Source organism: Lontra canadensis, unplaced genomic scaffold (genome assembly GCF_010015895.1).
Source record: "Lontra canadensis isolate GAN:19392208 unplaced genomic scaffold, GSC_riverotter_1.0 scaffold75, whole genome shotgun sequence".
Classification (NCBI taxonomy): domain Eukaryota; kingdom Metazoa; phylum Chordata; class Mammalia; order Carnivora; family Mustelidae; genus Lontra; species Lontra canadensis.
This window is the reverse complement of record NW_022631069.1, coordinates 9673095-9697867: the sequence shown is the minus strand read 5'-3', so window position 1 is coordinate 9697867 and position 24773 is coordinate 9673095. Positions and strand designations below refer to the sequence as shown.

At 38.5% G+C, this 24773-nt stretch overlaps 1 protein-coding gene across 1 annotated transcript in view; it reads left to right on the top strand.

Annotated features, from left to right (window-relative positions):
* GNAI3 (G protein subunit alpha i3) overlaps positions 1-24773 on the top strand; it is a 36019-nt gene that overhangs the window by 3377 nt on the left and 7869 nt on the right. Inside the window, exons 2-5 of the mRNA XM_032881528.1 lie at positions 17099-17141; positions 17253-17394; positions 20448-20605; positions 22751-22879. Coding sequence (XP_032737419.1) covers positions 17099-17141; positions 17253-17394; positions 20448-20605; positions 22751-22879 — 472 coding nt within the window. The remainder of the gene's footprint in view (positions 1-17098; positions 17142-17252; positions 17395-20447; positions 20606-22750; positions 22880-24773) is intronic.

The following is a 24773-nucleotide window of genomic DNA, read 5'->3' as shown; positions in this document are numbered from 1 at the left end:
TCTTGATAATGTCAAATTAATGTTTAATCACAATATTATGTAGGAAGACAAAATTATATTATGCAAAGCTTCCCAACTGGAGTGCAGTATATAGGATGGTATACAAGTGTGCTGTTTGTAAGTTTTTTTATAGTTTTGAAACTTCATTTTTTTATTTTAAAATTTTTAAGGTTTTTATTTATTTATTTGACAGAGAGCTTGAGAGCACACAAGCAGGGGGAGCTGCAAAAGGAGAGGGAGAAGCAGGCTCCCCAGGGGATGCCGGTCTCAATCTGAGGACCTTGGGATCATGACCTGAGCTGAAGGCAGGCACTTAATCGACTGAGCCACCCAGGCGCCCCTATAGTTTTGAAATTTTATATCATTTTCATAACTTTTTGAAATTTTGCAACAGTTGAAATGATACTTGAACATTTTTTAGTATGATTTCTTCTTTAAACTTTGGAAACATGGCAGTTGCAAATATTAGGAAGGTTTATGCCAATTAGTATTTCATATCATCTGTAATACTTTGTATTTTTTCATGTCATAATTTTATGATATGAAGAAAATACATATTATTTTTTTCAAGCCCCTCCAGCTTACTTTAGTAAGCCTTAGAAATACTATCATTTTCAGTGTGTGCCATCATGTGACAAAAGTTGGGAAGCACTGGTATAATGAATGGATAAGAGTACTGCTTTCAGAGTCGCATAGAAATGAATTCAGTTCTCACCTTCCATTTACTACGTGTGAGACCCAGAGCATATAACTTAGCCAGTGAATCTTATTTTCACATATATAAGGTGGGGGTGATGTCTGTTTTATAATATGCGATAGGATAATATATGTAAAATGTTTAGCAGTAAGTATTCAGTATAGGTATCTTCTGTTATTATGATAATGTCTGAAAGCTTTTCATTTTAGCTACTTTTTTCAAGGGTGTTTCAGATAAATGATTTTTTCAAATAATATATTCTTTTCAAAGGTTTTCAAGGAATTTTAATAAATATCACTCTTGTGATATTAAAAAGAATTAAATACTATAATTTAGTTTTGTAAGTTATTGAATGGTTTACTCCTGTGCTATCTTCAGATTTTATTTCTTGATAATTCCCCTTAGTAGATCTTGAGCAAACATTATTATGCAAAATGAGATTAATGCTTTGTTGTCTACGATATTTTTGGTGGCGGTATGTCAGAAATTAAGTTGCGTTCAAAGAATTAGGATCCTCTAATTCACTTAAACCTTAAGTATTTTCGTGGTGGTATTTCTCTTATTCTTGAATTTGACTGAAATTAGTTTAATGTAATAACGCTGTTTAGGAAAACGTGAAAGACACAACTTTATAAAGTGCACGTAATGTAAATGTTTAAGAGAATATAAAGAGAAGAAACTGTTGTAGTGTTTGGTTTTCCCTCCAGTTTTAACTGTCTTCATTTTGGTAAAATTCTTTTTTCAGTGTTTAGAAAGTTAGAGTTACCTTTAGGCCTTTATCTCTCCAGGCTATCTGTTACCTGCTTAGCAGTCATCTGTATCATACATGTAATTGAAGCTGCTTGAGCTGAATAACATTGTCTTTGGAGCACTGTTTAATTGCCCCAGTTTTGATACAGTTCTCTATGTAGATGAAGTAACCTATTTTTCATGTCTTGATATTAGTAAGTTGTAACAGAAATGAATATATCAGATGCAAACCAAACAAAGAAGAACCGGAAAGACCAAATTTGTTTGACTTGTACCTGAATAATGGCCTGTTAATCTTAGAAACAAATTTCAGGAGGGTATAGTCTTTAGTGGATTGCCTTTGATTTTCAAATTGGACTTGGAAGATACTTAAAAGTTTAAGAGATTTGTGGGATGCCTGGGTGGCTCAGTCGGTTAAGCGGCTGCCTTCAGCTCAGGTCATGATCCTAGGGTTCTGGGATCAAGTCCTGCAGTGGGCTCCTCACTTGGCAGGGAGCCTGCTTCTCCCTCTGCCAGCTCTGCCTGCTGTTCCCCCTTCTTGTGCTGTCTCTCTCTCTGATAAATAAATAAAATCTTAAAAAAAAAAAAGTTTAAGAGATTTGTTAAGGGCCAGTGGAGATATTAGTTGTGTTCATTGTTCCATTACTATTTTGCTGTTATGGACTTCTTTTTGTTACCAAGTGTAATTCACAAATGGGTAAATGTTTTTAATATTCATACAAAAAGACTTTGAGTTTTTGGGATCATTGTTAGTGTTTTATATCTAGAAAAATTTTGTTGCTTAACTTTGAAATAGATAGTATTCTAAATTTTTTCTAGTTGCTCACGTAAATCTACTGCTGTATAGTTAGGGATGTCTCACCATGATTAAAACATACACTTATTTATTTATTTATAAGATTTTATTCATTTATTTGTGTGAGAGAGAGAACAAGCAGAGGGAGTGGCAGGCAGAGGGAGAAGCAGGCTCCCTGCTGAGGAAGGACCTCTATGTGAGTCTCTATCCCAGGATCATGACTGAGCCATAGGCAGAGGCTTAACCAACTGAGCCACCGAAGTGTCCCCACACTCTTGTATTGAAATTGTGCTTGTATCTCCTGCCCTTTTTTTTTTTTTTTTAAGACTTATTTATTTATTCATTTATTTGGTAGTGGGCAAAGGGAGAGGGAGAAGCAGACTCCCCACTGAACAGGGAGTCAGTCAGAGGCAGGGCTCAATCCCAGGATCATGACCCCAGCCAAAGGCAGACCCTTAGCCAACTGAGCCACCCAGGTGCCCCTCTCCTGCTTTTATTTATGTGGTCTGTTATTAATAGTTACTACTCTGGTGACATGGGGACCATATAAATCAGATTTCCTTAAAGCTAATTAGAAAGGTAGCTTGCTTCTTGTCATCTTGTAATTTCCTGTAGTAGTTGAATTTTAAAATCAAAATAGTAATCACTTGAACTTTAAGAGCTTATTATGGAGATCGTATACTGAATTTGGATTTCTGTTTTAGTCATGTATTGATAGCCCTAGTTTTTATACTTGTTTATTAAATAGAGAATGTTGTATGGAAATGGATTTTTCCCAGGACCTTGGAAATTATATTTTACAGATGTAAATTATAGGATTGTTTTAGAGTGACGTGCTTTTGATGGAACATTTTCCCCTCTGTTTCATGAAGTTAGAACATCAGAACTGATAACTTCAAAACAGGGTTCTGTTTGATGTAATGATATAATCACTACCATGATTTACATAGATAAAGTAGTTCTGATGTATGTGTTAGGATAATGCAGTCTTAAACTTTCCATGGCAGTTATTTCAATGTTGAGTTAGTTATTTTTGAAAGTAAACATTGAATGACTTCAGTTTAGTGATATAAATCTCTTTCACCATTTCTCAGCATTAATAAATCCTCACATATTTTGGTTCATTTCAGGTGGTTAAAAACTAATTTCCTTCCTTCCTTCCTCTGCTTTTTTTTTTTTTTTAAGATTTTATTTATTTATTTGTGGGAGAGCATGTGTGAGAGAGCACAGGGTAGGGGGGCCAGAGGGAAAAGCAGACTCCTGGCTGAACAGGGAAGCCCACCACTTCCACAAAGGGCTGTATACCAGGACCTTGACCTGAGCCAGCAGACGCTTAACCGATTGGGCCACCCAGCTGCCCCCTCTTCTCTGCTTTTTTTGTTTGTTTGTTTTGTTTTGTTTTTTTTTTTTTATTGTTGTTGTTTTTATTTTTTATCTTATATAAAAATATTATTTTTATATAATATCTTTATTGTATTATATATGTTATATCTATATAAATGTATAATATTTATTTTTATCTTATATATCTTATATATTATAAATATATTTTTATCTTAGAAGAAATATATTTCTTACCCTTTCATTTTTGTTACTATGGTAATAAATAAAATAACTAAAATCCACATTCACATTTTCATCAATATTTATATCTAGACTACTTACAAGTTTGTGTGTGTGTGTTTTGTTTTCAAAGATTTTATTTATTTATTTGACAGAGAATACAAGCAGGAGGAGCAGCAGAGGGAGAGGGAGAACCAGGCTCCCCGCTCCGCATAGGGCTTGATCCCAGGCCCCCTGGGATAATGACCTGAGCCGAAGGCAGACTCCTAACCAACTGAGCCAGCTAGGCACCCTTACAAGTTTTTTTAATTAACTTTTTATTATGGAATAATTTCACGTTTATAGGAAAGTTGCAGAGATGTAAGTACATAGAGTACCTGTATACTCTTCACCTGGTTTCCCTTAATGTTGACATCTTACATAGCTATGGTACATTTGTCAACATTGCACAATATTGGTGCATTAATGTTAACTAAACTACATACTTTATTGGATTTCAGCAGTTTTTCCACTAATGTTCTTTTTCTGCTTCAGGACCCAATGTAGGATGCTGCATTGCCTTTAGTCAAGGCTCCTTTTTATTGAGCTTTTTGGTTTTCAGTGTTGGCAGTATCCCAAGGAGGCTCATTTATTAACTTATTTATGATTTGGTATCTCTGATCCTCTTTTATGTGCACAGGTACTTTCTTAGCCTGGAGATAAATGAGAAATAGACAAAACTCTTAAGCAGATAGGGGCGCCTGGCTGGCTCAGTCGTTAGGCAACTGCCTTTGGCTCAGGTCATGATCCCAGGGTGCTGGGATCGAGCCCTGCATTGGGCTCTCTGCTGGGCGGGCAGCCTGCTTCTCCTTTCTACTGGTGCTCCCTCTCTCACTGTGTCTCTCTCTGTCAAATAAATAAATAAATAAATAAAATCTTAAAAAAAAAAAAACAACTCTTAAGCAGTTAAAGTTGTGGAGACACAGGAGTAAACAGTGGTTAATATGTATGGAATGTAGTTACAGAAGGATTTGGGGAGGAGGAGGATGAAGAAACATGTCAGGGAAGTCCTCCCAGAGGAGGTGATATCTGACATGGACCTTAAGGGACAAATAGGAACTCTTAAGACAAAGACCAGAGGGAAGTGCATCCAGACAGAGGGAGTAATATGTACAAAACTCAGAAGTGTGAGTGAGCAAATAATTAGATTTGCCTGGGATAAAGGGTTAGTATAGGAGGAGTATGGGAGATAAGGCTGGAAAGGTGTGCAGGGGATTTGGAGAGTGTTCTTTTGAACTTTTAGTCTTTAAAGCCATATTTTATTTTATAGCTAGAAATAAATATAGATATAATTTGGGGGAAATCATTTAGGGACTTTGCATTCTCCCCCCTCATTCCACTGCTAATTTATGCTGTAAAAAAAGGTTAGTAAAAGTAAATACATGTATGAATCCCAAACTTTTGGGTTTTGACTTATAGCACTGATGAACATTTATATGGTAAGGGAAATTGAAATTGTAGGAATCCTTATGATCTGGCAACTCAGTTTATAATGGTTTGTTATTTGTGAATTTTTAAAATGTGGTATTTGCATTCGATTGAACAGATGTTTAGAAAAGTGCTGTATGTTGCCCTCATACATACATACCTAAGTCTCCTATTGTTTGGGAGACTTAGGTAGGGATATAATTCTAACATTTTTAAGTGTAAAATTTAGGGATATATGGGTTTTGGTGAATGGATGTAACATTACAATTAACTTTGGAGGGGGCGCCGGGATGGCTTAGTGGGTTAAAGCCTCTGCCTTCGGCTCCGGTCATGATCCCAGAGTCTTGGGATTGAGCCCTGCATCGGGCTCTCTGCTCAGCAGGAAGCCTGCTTCCTCCTCTCTCTCTCTCTCTCTCTGCTTGCCCCTCTGCCTACTTGTGATCTCTGTCAAATAAATAAATAAAATCTTAAAAAAAATTAACTTTGGAGGACACTCCATTACATATAAAAATTTATTTGTATGGTTTAAAACTGAGTATTTTACATTTCTTTCACAAGAAAATTTTGAGGCAGAGCTAGAAAGAAATACACCTTTGCAAAAATAGTTTCAGTCATGTACAATGTACATACCATATAATTTAGCGTTAGCACCAAAATGGCTATTTGGTGCCCTGCTTTTAAAGAAATAAAAGGAAACTTACTCACCAGAGGCCAGAATTAGAACATTGAGGCAGCCAGAGTATAATTCCTCTTCTTGCTCACAAATAACTGCTCCCTTAAGCATCTTTTTATATATCACAAAAGTGAAGAAGAAATCCCACTCTCCCAAATGGCCAGTTGCCCCAAGAGAACACATGATCTTTAGCGACACTCAAGTTACCATTTTCATATCCTCAAGTGATAACATTTTGAGGAGAGCTATGTGGCGAAGTGAGCTGCTTTAGTCTAGGATTTCACATATTGTGATCTCGAAGTTCAGGATGACTTTTTCTGTATCTTCTAGGGCAGACTCCTCAGATAATCTGATTGGTTTTACTCATCATTTGGAGCTTGGACACACAGAATGTCGGCCCTCTGTCAGCCTATGACTGGTTTCTGTGTCAGGTGTTTACCACTATCTAGTCACAGAGAGAGGCATGACTCAGTTATGTGGGGGATTGCCTACTGAGGAGGCTAAGGGGGGGTTTCTCCAGGGGTTATGGGCCGGCATGTATTCTGAAGTTATGTTTAATATATCAGTTAAGGTGTTTTTTGTTTTCTTTTTAAGATTTTGTTTATTAGGGAGCGAGAGAGAGAAAGAGAAAGAGCCAGAGCACTAGCTGGGGCAGGGGCAGAGGGAGAAGCAGACTCCTAACCACAGAGCCCACACAGAACTTGATCCCAGGAACCCAAGATCACGACCTGAGCTGAAGTAAAATGCTTAACCGACTGAGCCACCCAGGCACCCCTGTATCAGTTAAGTTTTATCAAAAACTTCTTATATGTGCTTTAAGTCTTTTTGGCTGTTGGTATGTGATTGCTTCCCAGAAAACTTTTTTTCAGGGGCACCTGTGTGGCTCAGCCTGTAAAGCTGTTGATTTTGGCTCAGGTCCTAATATCAGGGTTGTGAGATCCTGTCCCAGATCCGACTCCATGCTGGGCTAGGTGGCTGCTTGAGATTCTCTCTTCCTCTTCCTGCTCCTCCACTCTCCCTCTTCAAAGGAAAAAAATCTTTTTCTCAGTAGAGACCCATTATCTCTGTCCTAATCACAACGTACTGCTTTTACCTTTAATATATTTATTCATTTATTCATTCACTGAACAATTATTTGAGTACTATGTTTCGTGCACTCTTTTAGGTATAGGATGTAGGTATAGATATAGGATGTTCAGGACAGATTTGTAGCAGTTTATTTCACTGAACTGGATGGTGGGTGCAAGGGAGCTGGGGCAGGGGTTGAGAGGTTTAGAGGGGAATAAGGAGAATAGAGCTTGTGAGTGATTTCGACTGTCAGGTGTAGTTGTGGGGTGAGAGTTAAAGACCTCTGCCAGGAAGGGGTGTGGCGATGAATAAAGATAGCAGAGGAATGGAAATCTTCTGTTTCTGTTAACTGCCCACATTGAAAATTCCATTCATGGCAGCTGGCACTTACAACATGTGATTAGGCAACTATGGAATCTCATAGAAACTCAAGACGTTCATCCCACAGTTATTATGTGCCTACTCTGTCCTAGATATGGGGGGGTAGTAGAGACAAAAAGAAGGCATTGTTTTGTGCTTTCGAGGAGTGTGCTTTTTTGAGTTTAGGACTAATGGAGTCATGAACAGGTACAAACCCAAGTAATTATAGTAATTTGACCAAGTATTAGTGCCGTGGTGTTTGACACTAGCTAAAGGGCCAGGTTGAGCCTTGTCAGGGTGCTTTTGAGGAAGAAGTACATTAGATGTGGAAGGGTTTTCAGGTCATACTAGAAAGAGTTTAATTATCATTTTAGTAAAAATCAAGAAAACCAATTAGTTTATGAAAAGCAAGATTAGGATCTGGAAAGATAGTCAAATAATTTTTTTTAGAGTAGCCAGACCTGGCTAGAGATAAAAAGAGGCTGGGAAGGACAGTTTAGGACTTAGTTTTGGAAGTTAATCTCTAGGACTTCTGCAGAAAGGTAAGACTGTGTCAGCCATCAGGAGTAATATCTCCCTTAAGAGGGAATGGAGATGGTTTTGGCAAGGAGTTGGAAGTTTGAGTTGAATAAGGTTTCAGGGATGTTCGTGAATAGAGGCCTGGCACACTTAAGAGGGACAGTGGCCTAGGTAAAGTGATTATTTTGATATTTTAGGCTATGGAAACTTGCTGATTTCACAGATAGATCTAACTGCACCATGTGACCACACATTCCTTAACTTATTTGTATTTGTGTCCTGCAGTTCCAGGCACATACAAGAGACGTGTTTGGTAAAAAAAAAAATAAAATTAAATTAAAAAAATAAATTTTTTTTTTTTTTAAATTTGCTCCATAATGTTTTTCCCATTTGGAATTCTGCTATTGGGTGGGCTGTGGAGAGACCAAGAAGAGTGTCTTGGTCTAGCACTGGCTAGAGTGTTATCTAAAAATAGTGCCATATTGAGACTTAGCTATGCAGACCTCCAGAAAGAGGGCTATGTCCTACCTAGTTATAATATGTGCTTTTAGAAATTTCAGGATTTCTCCACAGAAACAAAGGAGTATTTAAAAGGAAAGATGTTTCAGTTGTTCCTGGAATAACCACGAGTACTCATTAGTGGTACAGAACCCTTTGAGGAACATTCAAGGAAAAGCTGTAAGGAGTACAGATGGGTGAGAATGTGGGAGAGGAGGTAGAGGTAGTTAGGAGTATCTAAGGGCTGAAAATATATTTAAGGAAGAGACTGTTTTTGTTCCTCCTGGTGGGGTAGAGAAAATGATTAATGGTTTGACATAGTTTGCTGTGGCATTTACAGTCTAAATTGCTGTTTTAGCGTGTGAATCCAGACTTCATCTAGGGTTTATTATTGTGAACTAGCTGATAAGTAGTTATATAATTTCTGCTGGGAATTTGAACCAACCTCAATATCTATAAAGAGGTTTTATTAAGTTAAACTTTTGGGGACTTAACATTACTGAGTGGTATTCCAGTGAAATCTGCATTCACGAATAATAGCTAGGTAACATTTATTGAATATTTACTACAGCAGGTACTGTTCTAAGCATCTCCTATTGACCCTTGTTTTACAGATAAGTAAGTTCATTGTGCCTGAAGGCAGGGAGGGTAAAAGCATAATGTAGTTTCTTGGACTGGCTTTAAGTTTTCTTTTAATCAAAGCGAAAAAGGCAAAAAGAGAAGATACCAGGTGACACAATGTTTCTGAGTATCAGCCATCTTTTCGTGTAAATTTCTATGTATCTTATTTATTAAAGATTTATTTGAGAGAGAGAGAGGAGAGAACAAGAGCTGGGATGCGGGGCGCAGGAGAGGGATAAGCAGACTCCCCACTGAACAGGGAGCCCCACGCTGGGCTCCGTCCTGGGACTGCAGGATCATAACCTGAGCAGAAGGCAGATGCTTAACTGACTGAGCCACCCAGGCATGCCTGGCATCAGTTTTTAAAATCAGTGTTACAGGACCCCTGGGTGGTTCAGTTGGTAAGCTTCTGCTTTTGGCTCGGGTCAGGATTCCTGAGTTCTGAGATCAAGTCCTGTGTCTGGCTCCCAGCTCAGTGGGGAGTCTGCTTCTCCCTCTGCTCCTCTCCCTGGTCATGAACACGCTCACTCTCTCTCTCTCCTGCAAAAATGGATAAGTAAAATCTTTAAAAAAAATAACATCAGTGTGTATGTAAGTTGAATGTGTTTACTCATGATGATTTACTTATATTAGCAGTTCACTGGCCTATAAAAATTTTGCAAAGACATTATAACCATCTCTTGTTTTTCATACCTGTAATGTAGTATATATTGCAGGAAGAAGTAGGGAGAACACATGATGGTGTCTGCAGTCCAGTAGCTCCTTAAAAATAAAATTTAAGACGTTTTTAGGTAAATATAATGATTTTACAATAGCCTATTATGTACTGGTGAATTATTTTTCATCAGACCTTGTTGGTGATCATACTTACCTGCACACATACTTCTTACTCATTCTATTTGATTTTTTTTTAAGATTTTATTTATTTATTTGACAGAGGGAGAGAGAGAGCGAGCAAGCAAGCATAAGCAGGGGGAATGGCAGAGGGAGAGGAAGAAGCAGGCTCCCCATTGAGCAAGGAACCTGACATGGTGCCCCACCCCAGGGTTCTGGGATTATGACCTGACACTTAACCAGCTGAGCCACCCAGATGCCCCTATTTGATTGTTAATAAGACTTTTCTGTGGGTGCCTAGGTGGCTCAGTTGTAAAGTGTCTGCCTTCAGCTCAGGTCATGATCCCAGGGTCCTGGGATTAAGCCCCACATCAGGCTCCCTGCTCAGTGGGAAGCCTGCTTCTCCCTCTCCCACTCCCCCTGCTTGTGTTCCTTCTTTTGCTGTCTCTCTCTCTCTGTCAAATAAATAATAAAATCTTCAAAAAAAAAAAAAAAAAAGAGGGACGCCTGGGTGGCTCAGTGGGTTAAGCCGCTGCCTTCGGCTCAGGTCATGATCTCGGGATCCTGGGATCGAGTCCCGCATCGGGCTCTCTGCTCGGTGGGGAGCCTGCTTCCCTCTCTCTCTCTCTCTGCCTGTCTCTGTCTACTGTGATCTCTCTCTGTCAAATAAATAAAATAAAATCTTTAAAAAAAAAAAGATTTTCTAAATTAATTCTATCCTTTCATCCTCTGCAGATTACTTGCCCTCTTTTATTGAGAAGACCATCTAACTTGGCTATTTCTCCCCCTTTTCTCTCAAAAATTTCTATAGTTTCCTCCTTTATCCTTTCTTCCTCTTTATGTAAGATGTCATTTAGATATATATTGTTTTAAGGATGAGTCTTCTAAGTCGAACTGATTCCATTTCCTCCTGTTGTTGGGACCTTTCAGACCTTTTCCTCTGTAAATCCTGTCCCCTGCCCATTTCCTTCCCTCCTGCCTGAAGTCATCATCAGTTCCTGCCTCTCCAAGCCATAGGTTGTATCTTTGCAGTTCCTTTGAATTCCAGTTCCATTCTTTGTTTCCATAATATTACTACCCTGGTAGATTGAAGATGGACAAATGAATTTCTCCTTAAATTTGTGATGAATTTTGAAAGAAGATAGGTTAAAAGATGTAAAAAAAAAAAAAAATTAAGAAGTTCCAAACATCACAGAGGGAGATGAGATGTGAGAAGCAGTTTAAAACCTAAGAGCAAGATGTTATTAGAGAGGGAACTTATTACCGAAGTTTTGGAGCACAGAGGATTGAAGTAAAAATCAAGAGTTCAGGGGTACCTGGGTGGCTCAGTGGGTTAAGCCTATGCCTTTGGCTCAGGTCATGGTCCCAGGGTCCTGGGGTCAAGCCCCGCATCACCCCCGCCCCCCGCGCTCAGCAGGGAGCCTGCTTCCCTCCCCCTACTCTGCTTGCATCTCTGCCTACTTGTGATCTCTGTCAAATTAAGAAAAAAAAACTTTAAAAAATGAAGCGTTCAGACCTAATAATAAAGGGTTATAGAAAATGTTAGAGAATTATTAGTGCCATTTGGAAATGATTAGAAGAGGGGCTTTGAGCTGGAAGTTTCAAAAAATTAGAGCAGTAACATACAGTAGGTGCAGTGTCAGGCTCAGCCATGTGAAGAATAGAAAGGATTAATTTGAGAAATGCATAAGAAGAGATTTCATTACAGCTTGATGTAAGGCGAGAAGAGTGAGTAGATTCCAAATGATTCTTAGATTTCGTACTTGGAAGAAAGGTAAGATGGTAGCACTTCTTTTTTTTTAAGATTTTATTTATTTATTTGACAGAGAGATCACAAGTAGACAGGCAGGCGGAGAGAGAGGAGGGAGCAGGCTCCCTGCTGAGCAGAGAGCCCGACACGGGACTCGATCCCAGGACCCTGAGATCATGACCCGAGCCGAAGGCAGTGGCTTAACCCACTGAGCCACCCAGTCGCCCGATGGTAGCACTTCTTGATGATCTGGAAGCTGCATGGGTCAAAGACTTGGTATAAAGCAGTTCTTTCTTTTTTTTCCCCCCCTCCAATTCATTCTTTATTTCTATAAAATGCCCTGGAATCCCAGTAAGATAAATCTTAAATTTAGTTTTGTATTCAGTAAGAGGTGCCTTTAAGAGGTGAAACTGGATGCCTAGTAAAACCTTGGGTGGATATATGTAGTTTGATAGTAAAGAGAAGGACAAAGGGACATCAGGGAACCTTGAAAAAACTTGAGAGAGGCAGGGCAACATACTTCTTTAAAATCAGCACCTTCATAGGATAAACTTAATGAAATGGGTAGAAATTGATTTTTTTTTAAAGGTTTTATTTATTTATTTGACAGATCACAAGTAGGCAGAGAGGTAGGCAGAGAGAGAGGAAGGGAAGCAGGCTCCCCACTGAGCAGAGAGCCTGTTTCGGGGCTCTATCCCAGGACCCTGGGATCATGACCTGAGCTGAAGGTGGCAGAGGCTTTAATCCGCTGAGCCACCCAGGCGCCCCTAGAAATTGATTCTGAGAGTAATAGACTCATTGATTATTTCATTCAGTCCAACATAAATGGTAGAAATCCTGTTTTCAATATGTAAAAGAATGTGAACATTAGTTCATTGACCTCTGCTTCTCGTAGTAAATTTAGTAACTGGTGCTAACATGGGATCATCTAGGAATTTTGTGTCTTAAACTAGTATTTCAAATATGGCGGGTATGCTTTTGTATTCTCTTCAGAATTGAATCTTTTTTTTTTTTTTTTTTGTAGGTATGCATGGCAGAAAGCACTTTTTTAAAAAGATTTATTAGAGAGTGAGTAGGCATGCAGGCAGGAAAGCAGTAGTGGTGAAGAGAGAATCCTCAAGAAGATTCCTTACTGAGCACAGAGCCCAACAGGACACAGGGCTCAGTCCCAGGAACCTGAGATAAGACCTGAGCCGAAATTGAGAGTTGGCTACTCAACCGACTGAGCTCCCCAGTCACCTCTGGAGAAAGCACTTCTTTCTAGCAGTATCATTAAAAAGTTCTTTGTGTTAGTTAACATAAATAATTAGTGCTACCCCTGTTTATTATTAGAGGATAAGAGCAGAGATAAAGTCAAATAAATACTTCCTTTTTGAGTCTGTAAAAATGTAGATACCTGGAATTTTTAAATTATTTGAATTTTATTTTAACTAACAGTTTGGGTTGGTAGCGTTGAGAAATATTTAGTAAAGGATCATGCTTATTAAGCTTTAGTAATATATCTGTTCAAAAATACTTTCTTGTCTAGCCAATTTATGTCATGCCCAGTTCTAGGCCCTGGGAATACAAGGAAGAATAAACCATTATGGGGTTTATATTTTAGTGAGATAGAAAATGAACAGATTGTAATGTGAAGAAGTGATAAATGCTTTGAAAAAATATAACCTAGAGTGGGGAGAGAGAGTATGATGGGGTGGGGACTATTTAGATTAGTCAGGGAAGGCTCTTTTGAGGGAAGAAGAAAGTCTTTAAAAAGTTACTCCAGGGGGGTTGGGGGGGTAGGAAAAGAATAAATGAAACAAGATGGGATCGGGAGGGAGACAAACCAAAAGAGACTTTTAATGTCATAAAACAAACTGAGGGTTGCCAGGGGGAGGGGTGTAGGGAGAGGGTGGCTGGGTTATGGACATTGGAGAAGGGTATGTGCTATGGTGATTGCTGTCAAGTGTGTAAACCTGGTGATTCACAGACCTGTACCCCTGGGGCTAATAATACATTATATATTTATAAAAAATAAAATTAAAAAAAAATAAAAATTGGAACCTCTATTTAAAAAAAAAAAAAAGTTACTCCAGGCAGAGGGAATAGTAAATGGCAAAGAGCATGAATTAGGATCTAGCTCACTGAGAACCAGTTTGGTATGTTGGAAGAAAGGCAAGAAAACTGGTCTGACAGGAGCAGAGAGAATGAAGTTGAGAATGATAGGAATTGAGGGTGAAGCGATATGCAGGGGCCAGAGCACGTTTGACCTTATTGCCTATGTGTTTTATTTTGAGTGTACGGTTGGGATACAACATGGAGTTAGAGGTGCCAACACATCCACACCCCACATACTGAAAAATTTTTGTAAAACATTTTGACTCCCCAAAATTTAATAACCTGCTGTTGATTGGAAGTCCTACCATAATATAGTCAGTTAGCATATATTTTGGTTGTTATATGTATCATATATTGCATTCTTTTTTTTTTTTTTTTTAAGATTTTTATTTATTTATTTGACAGAGAGAGATCACAAGTAGGCAGAGAGGCAGGCAGAGAGAGAGGAAGGGCGGGGGGAAGCAGGCTCCCTGCTGAGCAGAGAGCCCGATGCGGGACTCGATCCCAGGACCCTGAGATCGTGACCTGAGCTGAAGGCAGCGGCTTAACCCACTGAGCCACCCAGGCGCCCTCATATATTGCATTCTTAAAATAAAGTAAGTTAGAGAAAAGAAACTTATGAAGAAAATATTACAATACTGTACTGTGTTTATTGAAAAAGAAAAAGAAAAGAAAAGAAAAAGTTGTGTTAAGTGGACCTGTGTAGTCCAAACCTGGGGGCAGAGTTGTGACATGATTTGATTTTTTTTTTTTTTTTTAAACAAAGTTCAGCGCAGCTACTGAGTGGAAAACTAGCTATAGGAAACGCAAGGTCTCAAGTGGTGGACCATTTAGGAAGCTTTAACAGTGATCTAGGCTTGTGGTTTCCAATGTATTCATGATGGTCCATGTGGTACAAGAAAAAACTGTTACAGGTGTATTTATACTTTATTTTTATTTTTATTTTTTTAATTAAGCTGGGGGAGTTGGGAGGGCCTGGTGGTGGGTATTAAGGAGGGCATGTATTACAAGGAGCACTGGGTGTGGTGCATAAACAATGAATCTTGGCACACTGAAAAAATAAAATAAAAATCCGTAACACGGATTCTTAACCAAAAATAAATAAATTAATAAAATGTATATGCAGTATTGAGGAAAAAAAATTAAGCTTCATTAATATTTGATACACATATTGGTACTGGTGCCACATTCCATTTGTGTATTAGTTACATGTGACCTACCATTTTTGGCTTGAGCAACTGGGTGAGTGCTGGTATTTACTGAGGTGAGAAAACAGGGAGGAACAGTTCATGTTTGGGGGTAAGCATAGGGGAACAGTAGCTCAATTTGGGGAATTTTAAGTTTGAGATGCCTCTTAGAAATCTAATGAGATTTATCAGGTAGGTGGTTTAGATGTATGACTCTGGAGCCAAGGTGAGAGATAATAAATTTGGAAATCATTAGCGTCGAGGCAGTATACAACAACTTTGGAGCCAAACTGTGTGAATACAAATTTCAGCATTGCCACTTACTGACTTTAATTGTGGACAAGTTAACTTGTCATCTCTCTGCTTCATTTACCTCACCTATAAAATGGAAATAAGTGTTTGCCTCACCAGGTTATTGTGAGGATTAAATGAATTAATAAAAGCAGAGTGCTTAGAACAGCATCTGGCATGCAGTACACACTAGATACTATTATTATCAGTTTATGAATGGTGTTTAAGACCAGGAGATTAGATGAGATGAGCTAGGGAATGAATGTAGGTAGAGAAAAGGGCCCAGTGAAGGAGTGCTCAAATAGTAGAACCTTTAAGATTCAGACAGGGGATGCCTGGGTGGCCCAGTCGGTTAAGCGGCTGCTTTTGGCTCAGGCCATGATCCCGGCGTCCTGGGATCGAGTCCCACATCGGGTTCCTTGCTCTACAGGGAGCCTGTTTCTCCTCTGCCTCTGCCTGCCACTCTGCCTGCCTGTACACACACTCACTCTCACTCTCTCTCTCTCTCTCTCTCTCTGACAAATAAATAAATGAATGAATGATTCAGAGACAGGAGGGAGGAGACCCGAGGGGTAGGGTAGGGGTACTGACCAGGAAGTTGTGGGGTCTGGAAGCCTGCCTACTGAAGGAAACATTTCAAGGGAAGAAGTCCTCATTGGACAAATTCTGCTCAAGAGGTCGAGTAAGATGAGGACCTGGAATTGATCAATGGGTTTGTTAAAATGGAATTTGTTGGTGACCATGAGAAGTGGTTTCAGTGAGAGTGGTGGATAAGAATATCTGATTGCAGTGGGTTAAGGAGAGAATTGGAGGTACAGAATTGGAGAACATGAGTATAGACAACTCAGAGGAGTTTTCTGCAAAGAGAAGGAGAGAAAAATAGAGTGGTAGAGGAATATGTGTGGAGTCAAGGAAAGTTTGGAGTGGGGGTGTCTGTTGATTTAAAATGCAAGATAATGCAGCAAGCAAGCTTCTATACTGATGAGAGTTCCCCAGTGGGAAGAGAAAACTTCACATATGAGTGACTTGGGATAGTTACAGTAGCCAAGACCTTGAGTAGGTAAAATCTGGTAGTTTAAGGCACAACTGGAGGGATTAGTTTTAGAGACTGGCAGGGACTCTTCATCCATTGTTGAAGGTAGAGAGTATTATTGGGGGGGGGGCTATAGATAGATTGGTGGATTTGGTTTTTGAGTGCTTTAATTTTTCTAAAAAAGAGAGACAGGGTCATCAGTTGAGAGTCAGAAGTGAGAACGAGTTTGTAAAGTTTGAGAGAGGGAGAGGAAGTGGTGTGAAATAGTCATCTTTGAAGATGGAAAGTGAATTGACTGGGGAAATGCAGGTGAAATGTCAAGGAGTTTCAAGGGCTGACCTGACAGTTGGTGATCATTAAAGTGATTCCAGCTGACAGACTAGGAAATGTGGTCTTGAGAGCATATGCAGTGAAAAAGAAGTGGGGACAGTGCTTTCTCTGCTTCTATTTTGAACTCTTGCCACATGACTGAGAGGATTGCTCTTGGAACATTCCTCAGATCCATGGATATTGACAGAGAAATTAATTAAAGTGAATAGGCAAAAAATGAGTCATTTCACTTTTGCCTATGTTCAGTTTCTATATCACGATATTTCACATAGAAGATGAGTTCCTAGAGGTGTTCATATTGCCATATCTCCTTGAGCATGCCTACTTTACACAAAATCAAGTAGGTTCTGGGCTACTTTTAGTGAATTATATTTGGCTGCTAAATTATGTTAAAGTAAAAAACTCTGATAGGGAAAGCTTAGTAATTTTTCTTGTTAGAAAGCCTCACTTAAAGTTTTCCCTAGGACCTGTGGTTTCCATTCATCTAGGATTATCACTCATGTTGATTTCATACTTTGTGTTTGATTACAAGTGAGTTCAAAGTCTGGTTTTCTTTTCTTTCAGGTGCCGGAGAATCTGGTAAAAGTACCATCGTGAAACAGATGAAGTAAGTTGGAATATGGCATTTTATAAAACCACATTTCCTCATAATGCATGAAAGTCCGTAGTATCTTTTTTTTTAGGTCCATGGTAATGATTTGTGGTTTTCTTTTTAAAGAATCATTCATGAGGATGGCTATTCAGAGGAAGAATGTAAACAATATAAAGTAGTTGTCTACAGCAATACTATACAGTCCATCATCGCAATCATAAGAGCTATGGGACGGCTAAAGATTGATTTTGGGGAAGCTGCCAGAGCAGTAAGTGTTTCTCATTTCTTCTTCACTTACTTTCTTTTAGTAGATGGGTTAAGCAAAATTTGTTTCATCTTTTAGGGAAATGAATTTAAATAACAAGATAAGGTGTAGCCAAGTACTTTGTGCCCATTCGAAGAAAAGTATTAGCCATCTGCTTTAGGAGATACGCGATCACCACCACAAAGAGGAGTCAAGGAAATGGGATTGTGTGGATATCCTGTAGGTTTCTGTGACAGCCATTTTTTATTCACTCTATTATAGCACAGTCTTATTTAATAGTAGTAGATGCTAGTAAATTGAAATAATCTAAAAGAGATAGCTCTGCTTTCTGTGGTGTAAAGATAAAAGGCACGTTTCAGTCTCCTAAAATATACTTGAAAAGGACATGAACACTGGGGCGCCTGGGTGGCTCAGTGGGTTAAGCCTCTGCCTTCGGTCATGATCTCAGGGTCCTGGAATCGAGCCCCGCATCGGGCTCTCTGCTCAGTAGGGAGCCTCCTTCCTCCTCTCTCTGCCTGCCTCTCTGGCTACTTGTGATCTCGTCTGTCAAATAAATAAACAAAATCTTTAAAAAAAAAAAGGACATGAACACTAAGTCAAAATTTTAAGGACAATTTTTAGGTATTCAAAAATACCATATCCCTGTACTACATTGGACAATAACCTATGCAGTTGGATTATATCATGTCCTAGGATAATTCCTGTATATGTCAGATATTTAAAAGTTGTGTTGACTAATTATAATACTTAGTATGCCATGAAGTTCTTGTTTATAAATTAGGATGTTTGATGCAGCAGGGGAGGGCCAAAATGAAGGCAAGAGATCTATTATATCTCCAGCTGTACTCCTAAGAGAAGGCTGGGAATGTATAGAACAATTTCCTAGAACTAAGGGAGTCATCAGCTGTGTTCAGGATGCTGTTCTTAGGTGCTGTGGACAATAAAAGGAAGTGACTTGGGGAGGCTGCCTGGGAAGGCAAAGCCCATGTGTCTGTGAGGTAGCTTAGGAACTCATAGCTGCTTTCAATTTATCAATTAACAAGCTATTATTAATGCAGATTAATATTCAGTAGACAAGTGAGGAAATTGTTGCTGGGAAAAATCATAAAAGAGTGGTTATAATTGGATGGTATTCGACTAGGAGTCCTAGAAGTGAAATAAGGGAAGAGAGGAGGTGGGGTAAACGTAAAATGTGAAATTGTAAAATGTAAATGTAAAATGATTGGGAGAGAAGAGCAGCAGAAGAGGGGACAAGGAAATGTGTGAGGCATGACTTTTATGTTTTTGTAAAAAAAAAAAAGGTGCTGCATCACAATTAGAAACTTTATTTTTGTAAGCCTCTGAGAAGGAGAAATAGGATAGGGAATCTAAGAATAAGCAGTGCATTTCTGTCTTACATCTTTCCATCATTTCTCTACCTCCTGCTTTTGTTTCCTTCTTTTTCCTTCTTCCCTCTGCTCCCCGCCCCCACCAAGCTCTCTCCAGTGTTCTTATTTTCCTCCCTTTCCTCATGCCTCCCTGTCACCTAACTCTACATCTCTGTTGTGTTCACCCGATCCAGTAACTGGTCCATGCTACTGCATTTAGTCCCTTCCCTCTCTTTGTTGGCTTTTTCTTCATCTCAGTCATTTATGCCTTCTTTCCTTTTCTTCTTTTTTTATTTCTCACTGTCTGTCCTCTTTTATATCCTTGATCATCCCTCCTTTCTTTTCTTTCCATTGTCAAATTTGTTGTTATTTAATGTTTGGGTCCTCACACTACTTTGTCACCAATACAGTTGACATTTTCTGTCCTTGTCCAGTTGTGCTGCTGTAACAAAATACCACAGACTTAGTAGATCATAAACAACAGACATTTATTGTGTCCACTTCTTGGGGTTGGAAGTCTGAGGTCAGATTGCTAGCATGGTCAGGTGAGGGCCCTGTTCAGTTGTAGGCTTCTCACTGTGTCCTCACATGGCAGAAGGAGAAGGGAGCTCTCAGGACTCCCTTTTTAAGAGCACTACCCCTTCCCTTCCCTTTTACCTTTCCTTTTTCTTTTCATTCTTTGGGACCTGGGTTTATTTTTAAACTACCTGACAAGTAAGGGTGGGTAGAATAAAGCAGAATTACCAGAGTTTGCATAGCCCTTTTCTGTCCTCTTTATAGCTCATGTTTTAGATTTAAAAACTAGCCACTTACAGAGCTTTTTGACTCATGAGTTTTGATCAAATCTCTTTGTAACTTTCTTTTCCTCTTACTGTCTTCCCCCTCCCCTTATTTACAGGACTTTAATTCCTTGGGGAATCTAGAAACTGAATTTTTCCCTGAGGGATTTATTTCCCTCACTAGGCTTCCAGGCTTCTTAAATAACTCAGTCTCCTCTTCTTCCTGTTCCTCTGTCTGAACTGAAGAGGGGAGAAGAGAATATTTTTCCCTTAAACTCGATTAATATTTTACTCCCTCTGACGTGTTTAGATTTTACCTCTTATAGGCTAGTTTTTTCATTTCTCTTTTTATTGTAGGCTTCCTTTAACAGAATGGGAATGTGTTACATATGCCTATCAGAAAAACCTATCAGTTTTTCTGTCAAAAAATCATGAGTAAGGGCGCGTGGGTGGCTTAGTCAGTTAAGCATCTGCCTTTGGCTCGGGTCGTGATCCCAGGGTTCTGGGATTGCCCCATGTTAGGCTTCCTGCTCTGCGGGGAGCCTGCTTCTCCCTCTTCCTCTGCCTGCCCCCTCTTCTGTGTCCAATAAATAAATAAAATCTTAAAAAAAAAATGAGTAAGCAGGATAGAGATCTGTAGAAGAGATCTTTTTAAGAGATGGTGGTATGTGGTATGTGGTAGGGGGACCGAAATCATTCCTCAGCTCAGCTCCGCACTTCTAACTACAGTGGAGTGAGTAGGGGGAACGACTTCATTGTGCTTCTCTCGGACTGCCCTGCCTGGAAAGGTCTCTGTAATACTTCTCTTCAAATAATGAAACATACAATGTGCTTGTGTTTGGAGAGACTCTTGTCAAGTCTTTAAGAAGTGGAGAATCATTTGTCTCTCTTTCTTAACTGCTTTCTTCAGGATGATGCCCGGCAGTTATTTGTTTTGGCTGGCAGTGCTGAAGAAGGCGTCATGACTCCAGAACTAGCAGGAGTGATTAAACGGTTGTGGAGAGACGGTGGGGTGCAAGCTTGCTTCAGCAGGTCCAGGGAGTATCAGCTCAATGATTCTGCTTCATAGTAAGTAATTTTTCCATAACAGGAAATAATTGGGTGGCCCTAAGAAAGTTTAGGGTCTGTCCTTAACAAAACATTTAAGTAACAGATGCTCTTCGAACTCTATAGCATCCCTTGTAAAGAGGGTTTCAGTTCAGGGTTATATGGCCCTTGATCAATTTGTATGACTCGGAGTAAAACGTTGCCTCTTGGAAAGTAAATGGGAGAATTGGCACCATGAAAAGTAGCTCTGTGGTTATTATTTATAATAAGTGAGTGAAAGAGGAGAGAAATCTTTTGGAGCTGGATCCTGGATCTCCTCCAGTGCTGTTCCCTCTACATAAGAACTTTGCATTAATTTCCAGCTCGTAAGGGAAATTAGAATTGTGATATCCTTTTTTATGCACCCAGCTCTGTGGCTGGGCTGCACTATAGATGTCTTTGGTACCAGTCACCACTAACAGATCTTTTGCCAGATCACAATAGTAGACTTTGTACAGAAAGAGAATATTCAGTCTTGGAAGGAAGTCAAAGCATCTGTTTGTCAAGGAAATTCTCCTAAGTGTTACATAGTTTGAGAGAATTCATAATTAATACTTGAGCAAAGCTATTACATGCTGTCCTATTTTGCTGCTTTTACAACATGTTTATTTATAAAGACCTATATTCAGAATGTACTTTTTAATGTGCCTTTTGGGGACTCGGTAAGTCCCTGTATCTATATCTATATCTATATTGGGGACACTTTTAGGTGTTAAGGTATTTTCAACAATATTCTATATCCTACTCCTTCATTATTGTTTAAGTTGTAATAGGAAGGAGTTAATTTATATTTGAAAAACTTAGTTATTCTTGAATGAAAAATTAACTTGAGAAACATTTCAGTATTTTGCCCACATTTTAAAATATTATTTAGTTGCCTATGTTGGTAGTTTCATTTACTCTCCCAATAATCATGAAAGGTGTATTGTTACTTTTTTTCATACATTCATTAAGCTCTGAATCCTGTAACTATACCCAGAGAACATGTGATTTATATAGGTTTTTTCCATAATGTTTGATCGAGGCTTGACTCATTCCTTAACATTAATGGTGGTACTTAGTTTTATAGAAGCTTGTTAATGATTGCACTTATAGTAGTGCAACCTGTTCTTCAGTTTTTTTGACCAAAAAATCTTTAGTAGGAGTCCTGAAGTTACCAAAAATTAGTTGAGCTTTTAAAAAAAGTTAACTTAGCTTTGAAGCAGTCTTTTAATTCTTTCACTGAATAAATTAAATTTCTTTGGAAGTATTTACAATTTGTTTTTTACTTAGATTTTAAAAAACCACAACTTGGGGCGCTTGGATGGCTCAGTGGGTTAAGCGTCTGCCTTTGGCTCGGGTCATGATCTCAGGGTCCTGGGATCAAGCCCCGAATTGGGCTCTCTGCTTAGCAGGGAGCCTGCTTCCCCCTCTCTCTCTGCTGTCCTCTCTGCCTACTTATGATCTCTGTTTGTCAAATAAATAAATAAAATCTTTTTTAAAATAAATAAATACCAATGCACAACTTTTCTATTTTATGAATGAAAACAGGAAATATTCATTCCTAATGAACATAGTTCTTAATTTTAATTTTAGTAATTCAAACAACATTGTCAAATGTCCTTTTAAATGTCTGAGGGCTTTTGGTTTGGTTTTTGTGCTCTGCAATACACAGTTGATTCAGTATTTAGCATTAAGTTTCAGGAATCTTCTTTTTTTCTCCCAAGATTTTTTTTTCCCCAAGATTTTTTATTTTTAAGTAATCTTTACATCCAGCATGGGGCTTGAACTCACAACCTGGAGATGGAGAGTCACATGCTCTACTGACTAAGCCAGCCAGGCACCCCAGAAATCTTTTTATAATAATAACATTTCCATATTTGTTTGCTTTTAATTGGCCATCACAGCTTAACTTTGGTAGAATTAAAACCACTTTTGTGTAGCTTATATAGAACCTACTTTAATTGTCCTATGTTAGGTTCATATTTTTTCTCATTATCATTTCTGTGATACTGAAGCTCTGATTTTGTTCTGCCACTTTAGTGACGGGTTCAGAATCCACTTTTGGCAAGGAACTAGTTTAGTCTGTTGATTTGCTGTATATATGGTTGACTTCACCAGATAGTAACAAATATGTGTTTTATTCAGTTACCTAAATGATTTGGATAGAATATCCCAAACCAACTACATTCCAACTCAGCAAGATGTCCTGCGGACAAGAGTAAAGACCACAGGGATTGTGGAAACGCATTTCACCTTCAAAGACCTGTACTTCAAGTAAGTCATTAGCCTTTTTGCTAGATGTGTGAAAGACAAATATCTTTCCTTTAGTTCGTATCTCTTAATCAGGGTAAAATTTCTCTAGGCAATATTCTTTGGTTTAAAAACCTACCATCATATTCATTAGTCAGTATTTGAATGTTTTAACTGAATGGGGGCCCGAGCCTTTCTTCTTTGTCCAAAATAGCATCGAATACTTTTGTCCATTTGGAGGAATTTAAATTCAAAATCAAATTGTAAATATCAATAGTTATCAATTTATTTTATTTTTAATTTTATTCTTTTCAGCTGCTTTTTTGTTGGAATCATCAAAACAGGTATTGAATGTTTGTTGTTTAGAAGGGTAACAACAATACTAGGGATAGATACTTAGTGATATTGCTTTGTTCTACCATGTTGATATTAAAATAGAAATGCTTTACTTACCAGTGTGTCGATCCTTCCTGAAGCACATTTAGGTTTAATGGAATGGAGCTAATATTGTCATGGCTCTTGGACTGATTCGTGCACAGTATCATGTACAGCTAAGTTCTTACTATAGTATAGAATGGAAAATTGATACGGCGATAGAGGTATTTGGGGGAAGTATGAGATATAACAAGTGGTTGTTTTAGAGAGAGAAAGTTCTAGTACAAAATACAAAGGACTTTCTTATTAGCATAGGTCATTCTAATATAGACTTCAGCTTGTCTCTGCATTAATGGTCTTTTGTAAATATTAGAACTGTCTTTTTGTTTCCTGCTTTCTGCTTTTGTGACCTTTGAGATTAGGAGTAAACTTTCCCCTTCAATATATGATGTTTGTTCCAGCTGCCTCCTTATGTTCATATGTGGTCTGTTTCACTCAGCACTGTTGCATGCAAATGTAACTTCTAGCTGAGAGCTTCTCTGTGTTCTTCTCTCTGAAAATAGTTGCTTCACAGGATTTGTGAAATCCACACAAAGTTTAGATATTTCTAGATACCACTTGAGGTCTTGAAATCTTAGTAAACCAAAATAGGTCAGAAACATGGTGCAGAAAAATAGCAGTTCAGCTGAATATTTGTAGAATAGAAGAGCTGCTTATCTTTAGCACTGATGAATTTAACTGAGTAGAAAGGCCATATGGATTTATCACCCTTGTACCATAAGAATGAGATGTCTTTTTGTGTACCGTAAGATTAGTAATCCATTTATAATTAAATGTGGTGAGCTTTATTTAGTGTGGGAAGCATTCTTATTGATGTTCTCATGGATTGATCTTTAGTTGGGTAAATCCTACTGGTCTTATGTCAGGATCGACAGCCAGTTAAAGTGTAGTTAAAGTGCTGCACCGGCTTTATTGTGGGTATGTAGATATCTTGTTATGAAGTACTATCACTTCTTCCTTTTCCTCTTCTCTCTAGGCAGAACCACTATCCATTCATTCAAACATTTATTGAGCATCTACTATATGCAAGGCATTGTGTAATTGCTTACTTGCCTCTCGGTTATGAGGTAATGTTTATAAAATGTTGATCTGTTAGTGAATTATATTGTAAATGTTAAGTGTGCTAAAAGTCCACCTCGGGGATGTCACAGTATTCTACCAGTTTTATGGACTTTGTAACAAAGAAAACGGAGGGGTGAACTGAAATTATTGGTGTACCAGCGTGTCTGTCTCCCTTTGAAAGACTTCTGTAGTGATATATATGATGTTTGCTTTCCTAAAACATAGAATAGGACCCTGTATTAAAGCCAGCTTGTGACTGCATCATTCCAGGTGTCATGACCAAAGGCTGAAAAAAACCCTGCTAGATCAACCAAAAGAAAAGGCTGGGTCATAAAGAGATAAGATGACTGTTCTCTTTCAAGCGTACATTGAGAAATTACTCAGTTATGTCTTATTTCTCTCAGTCTCCAGGGAAAAATTC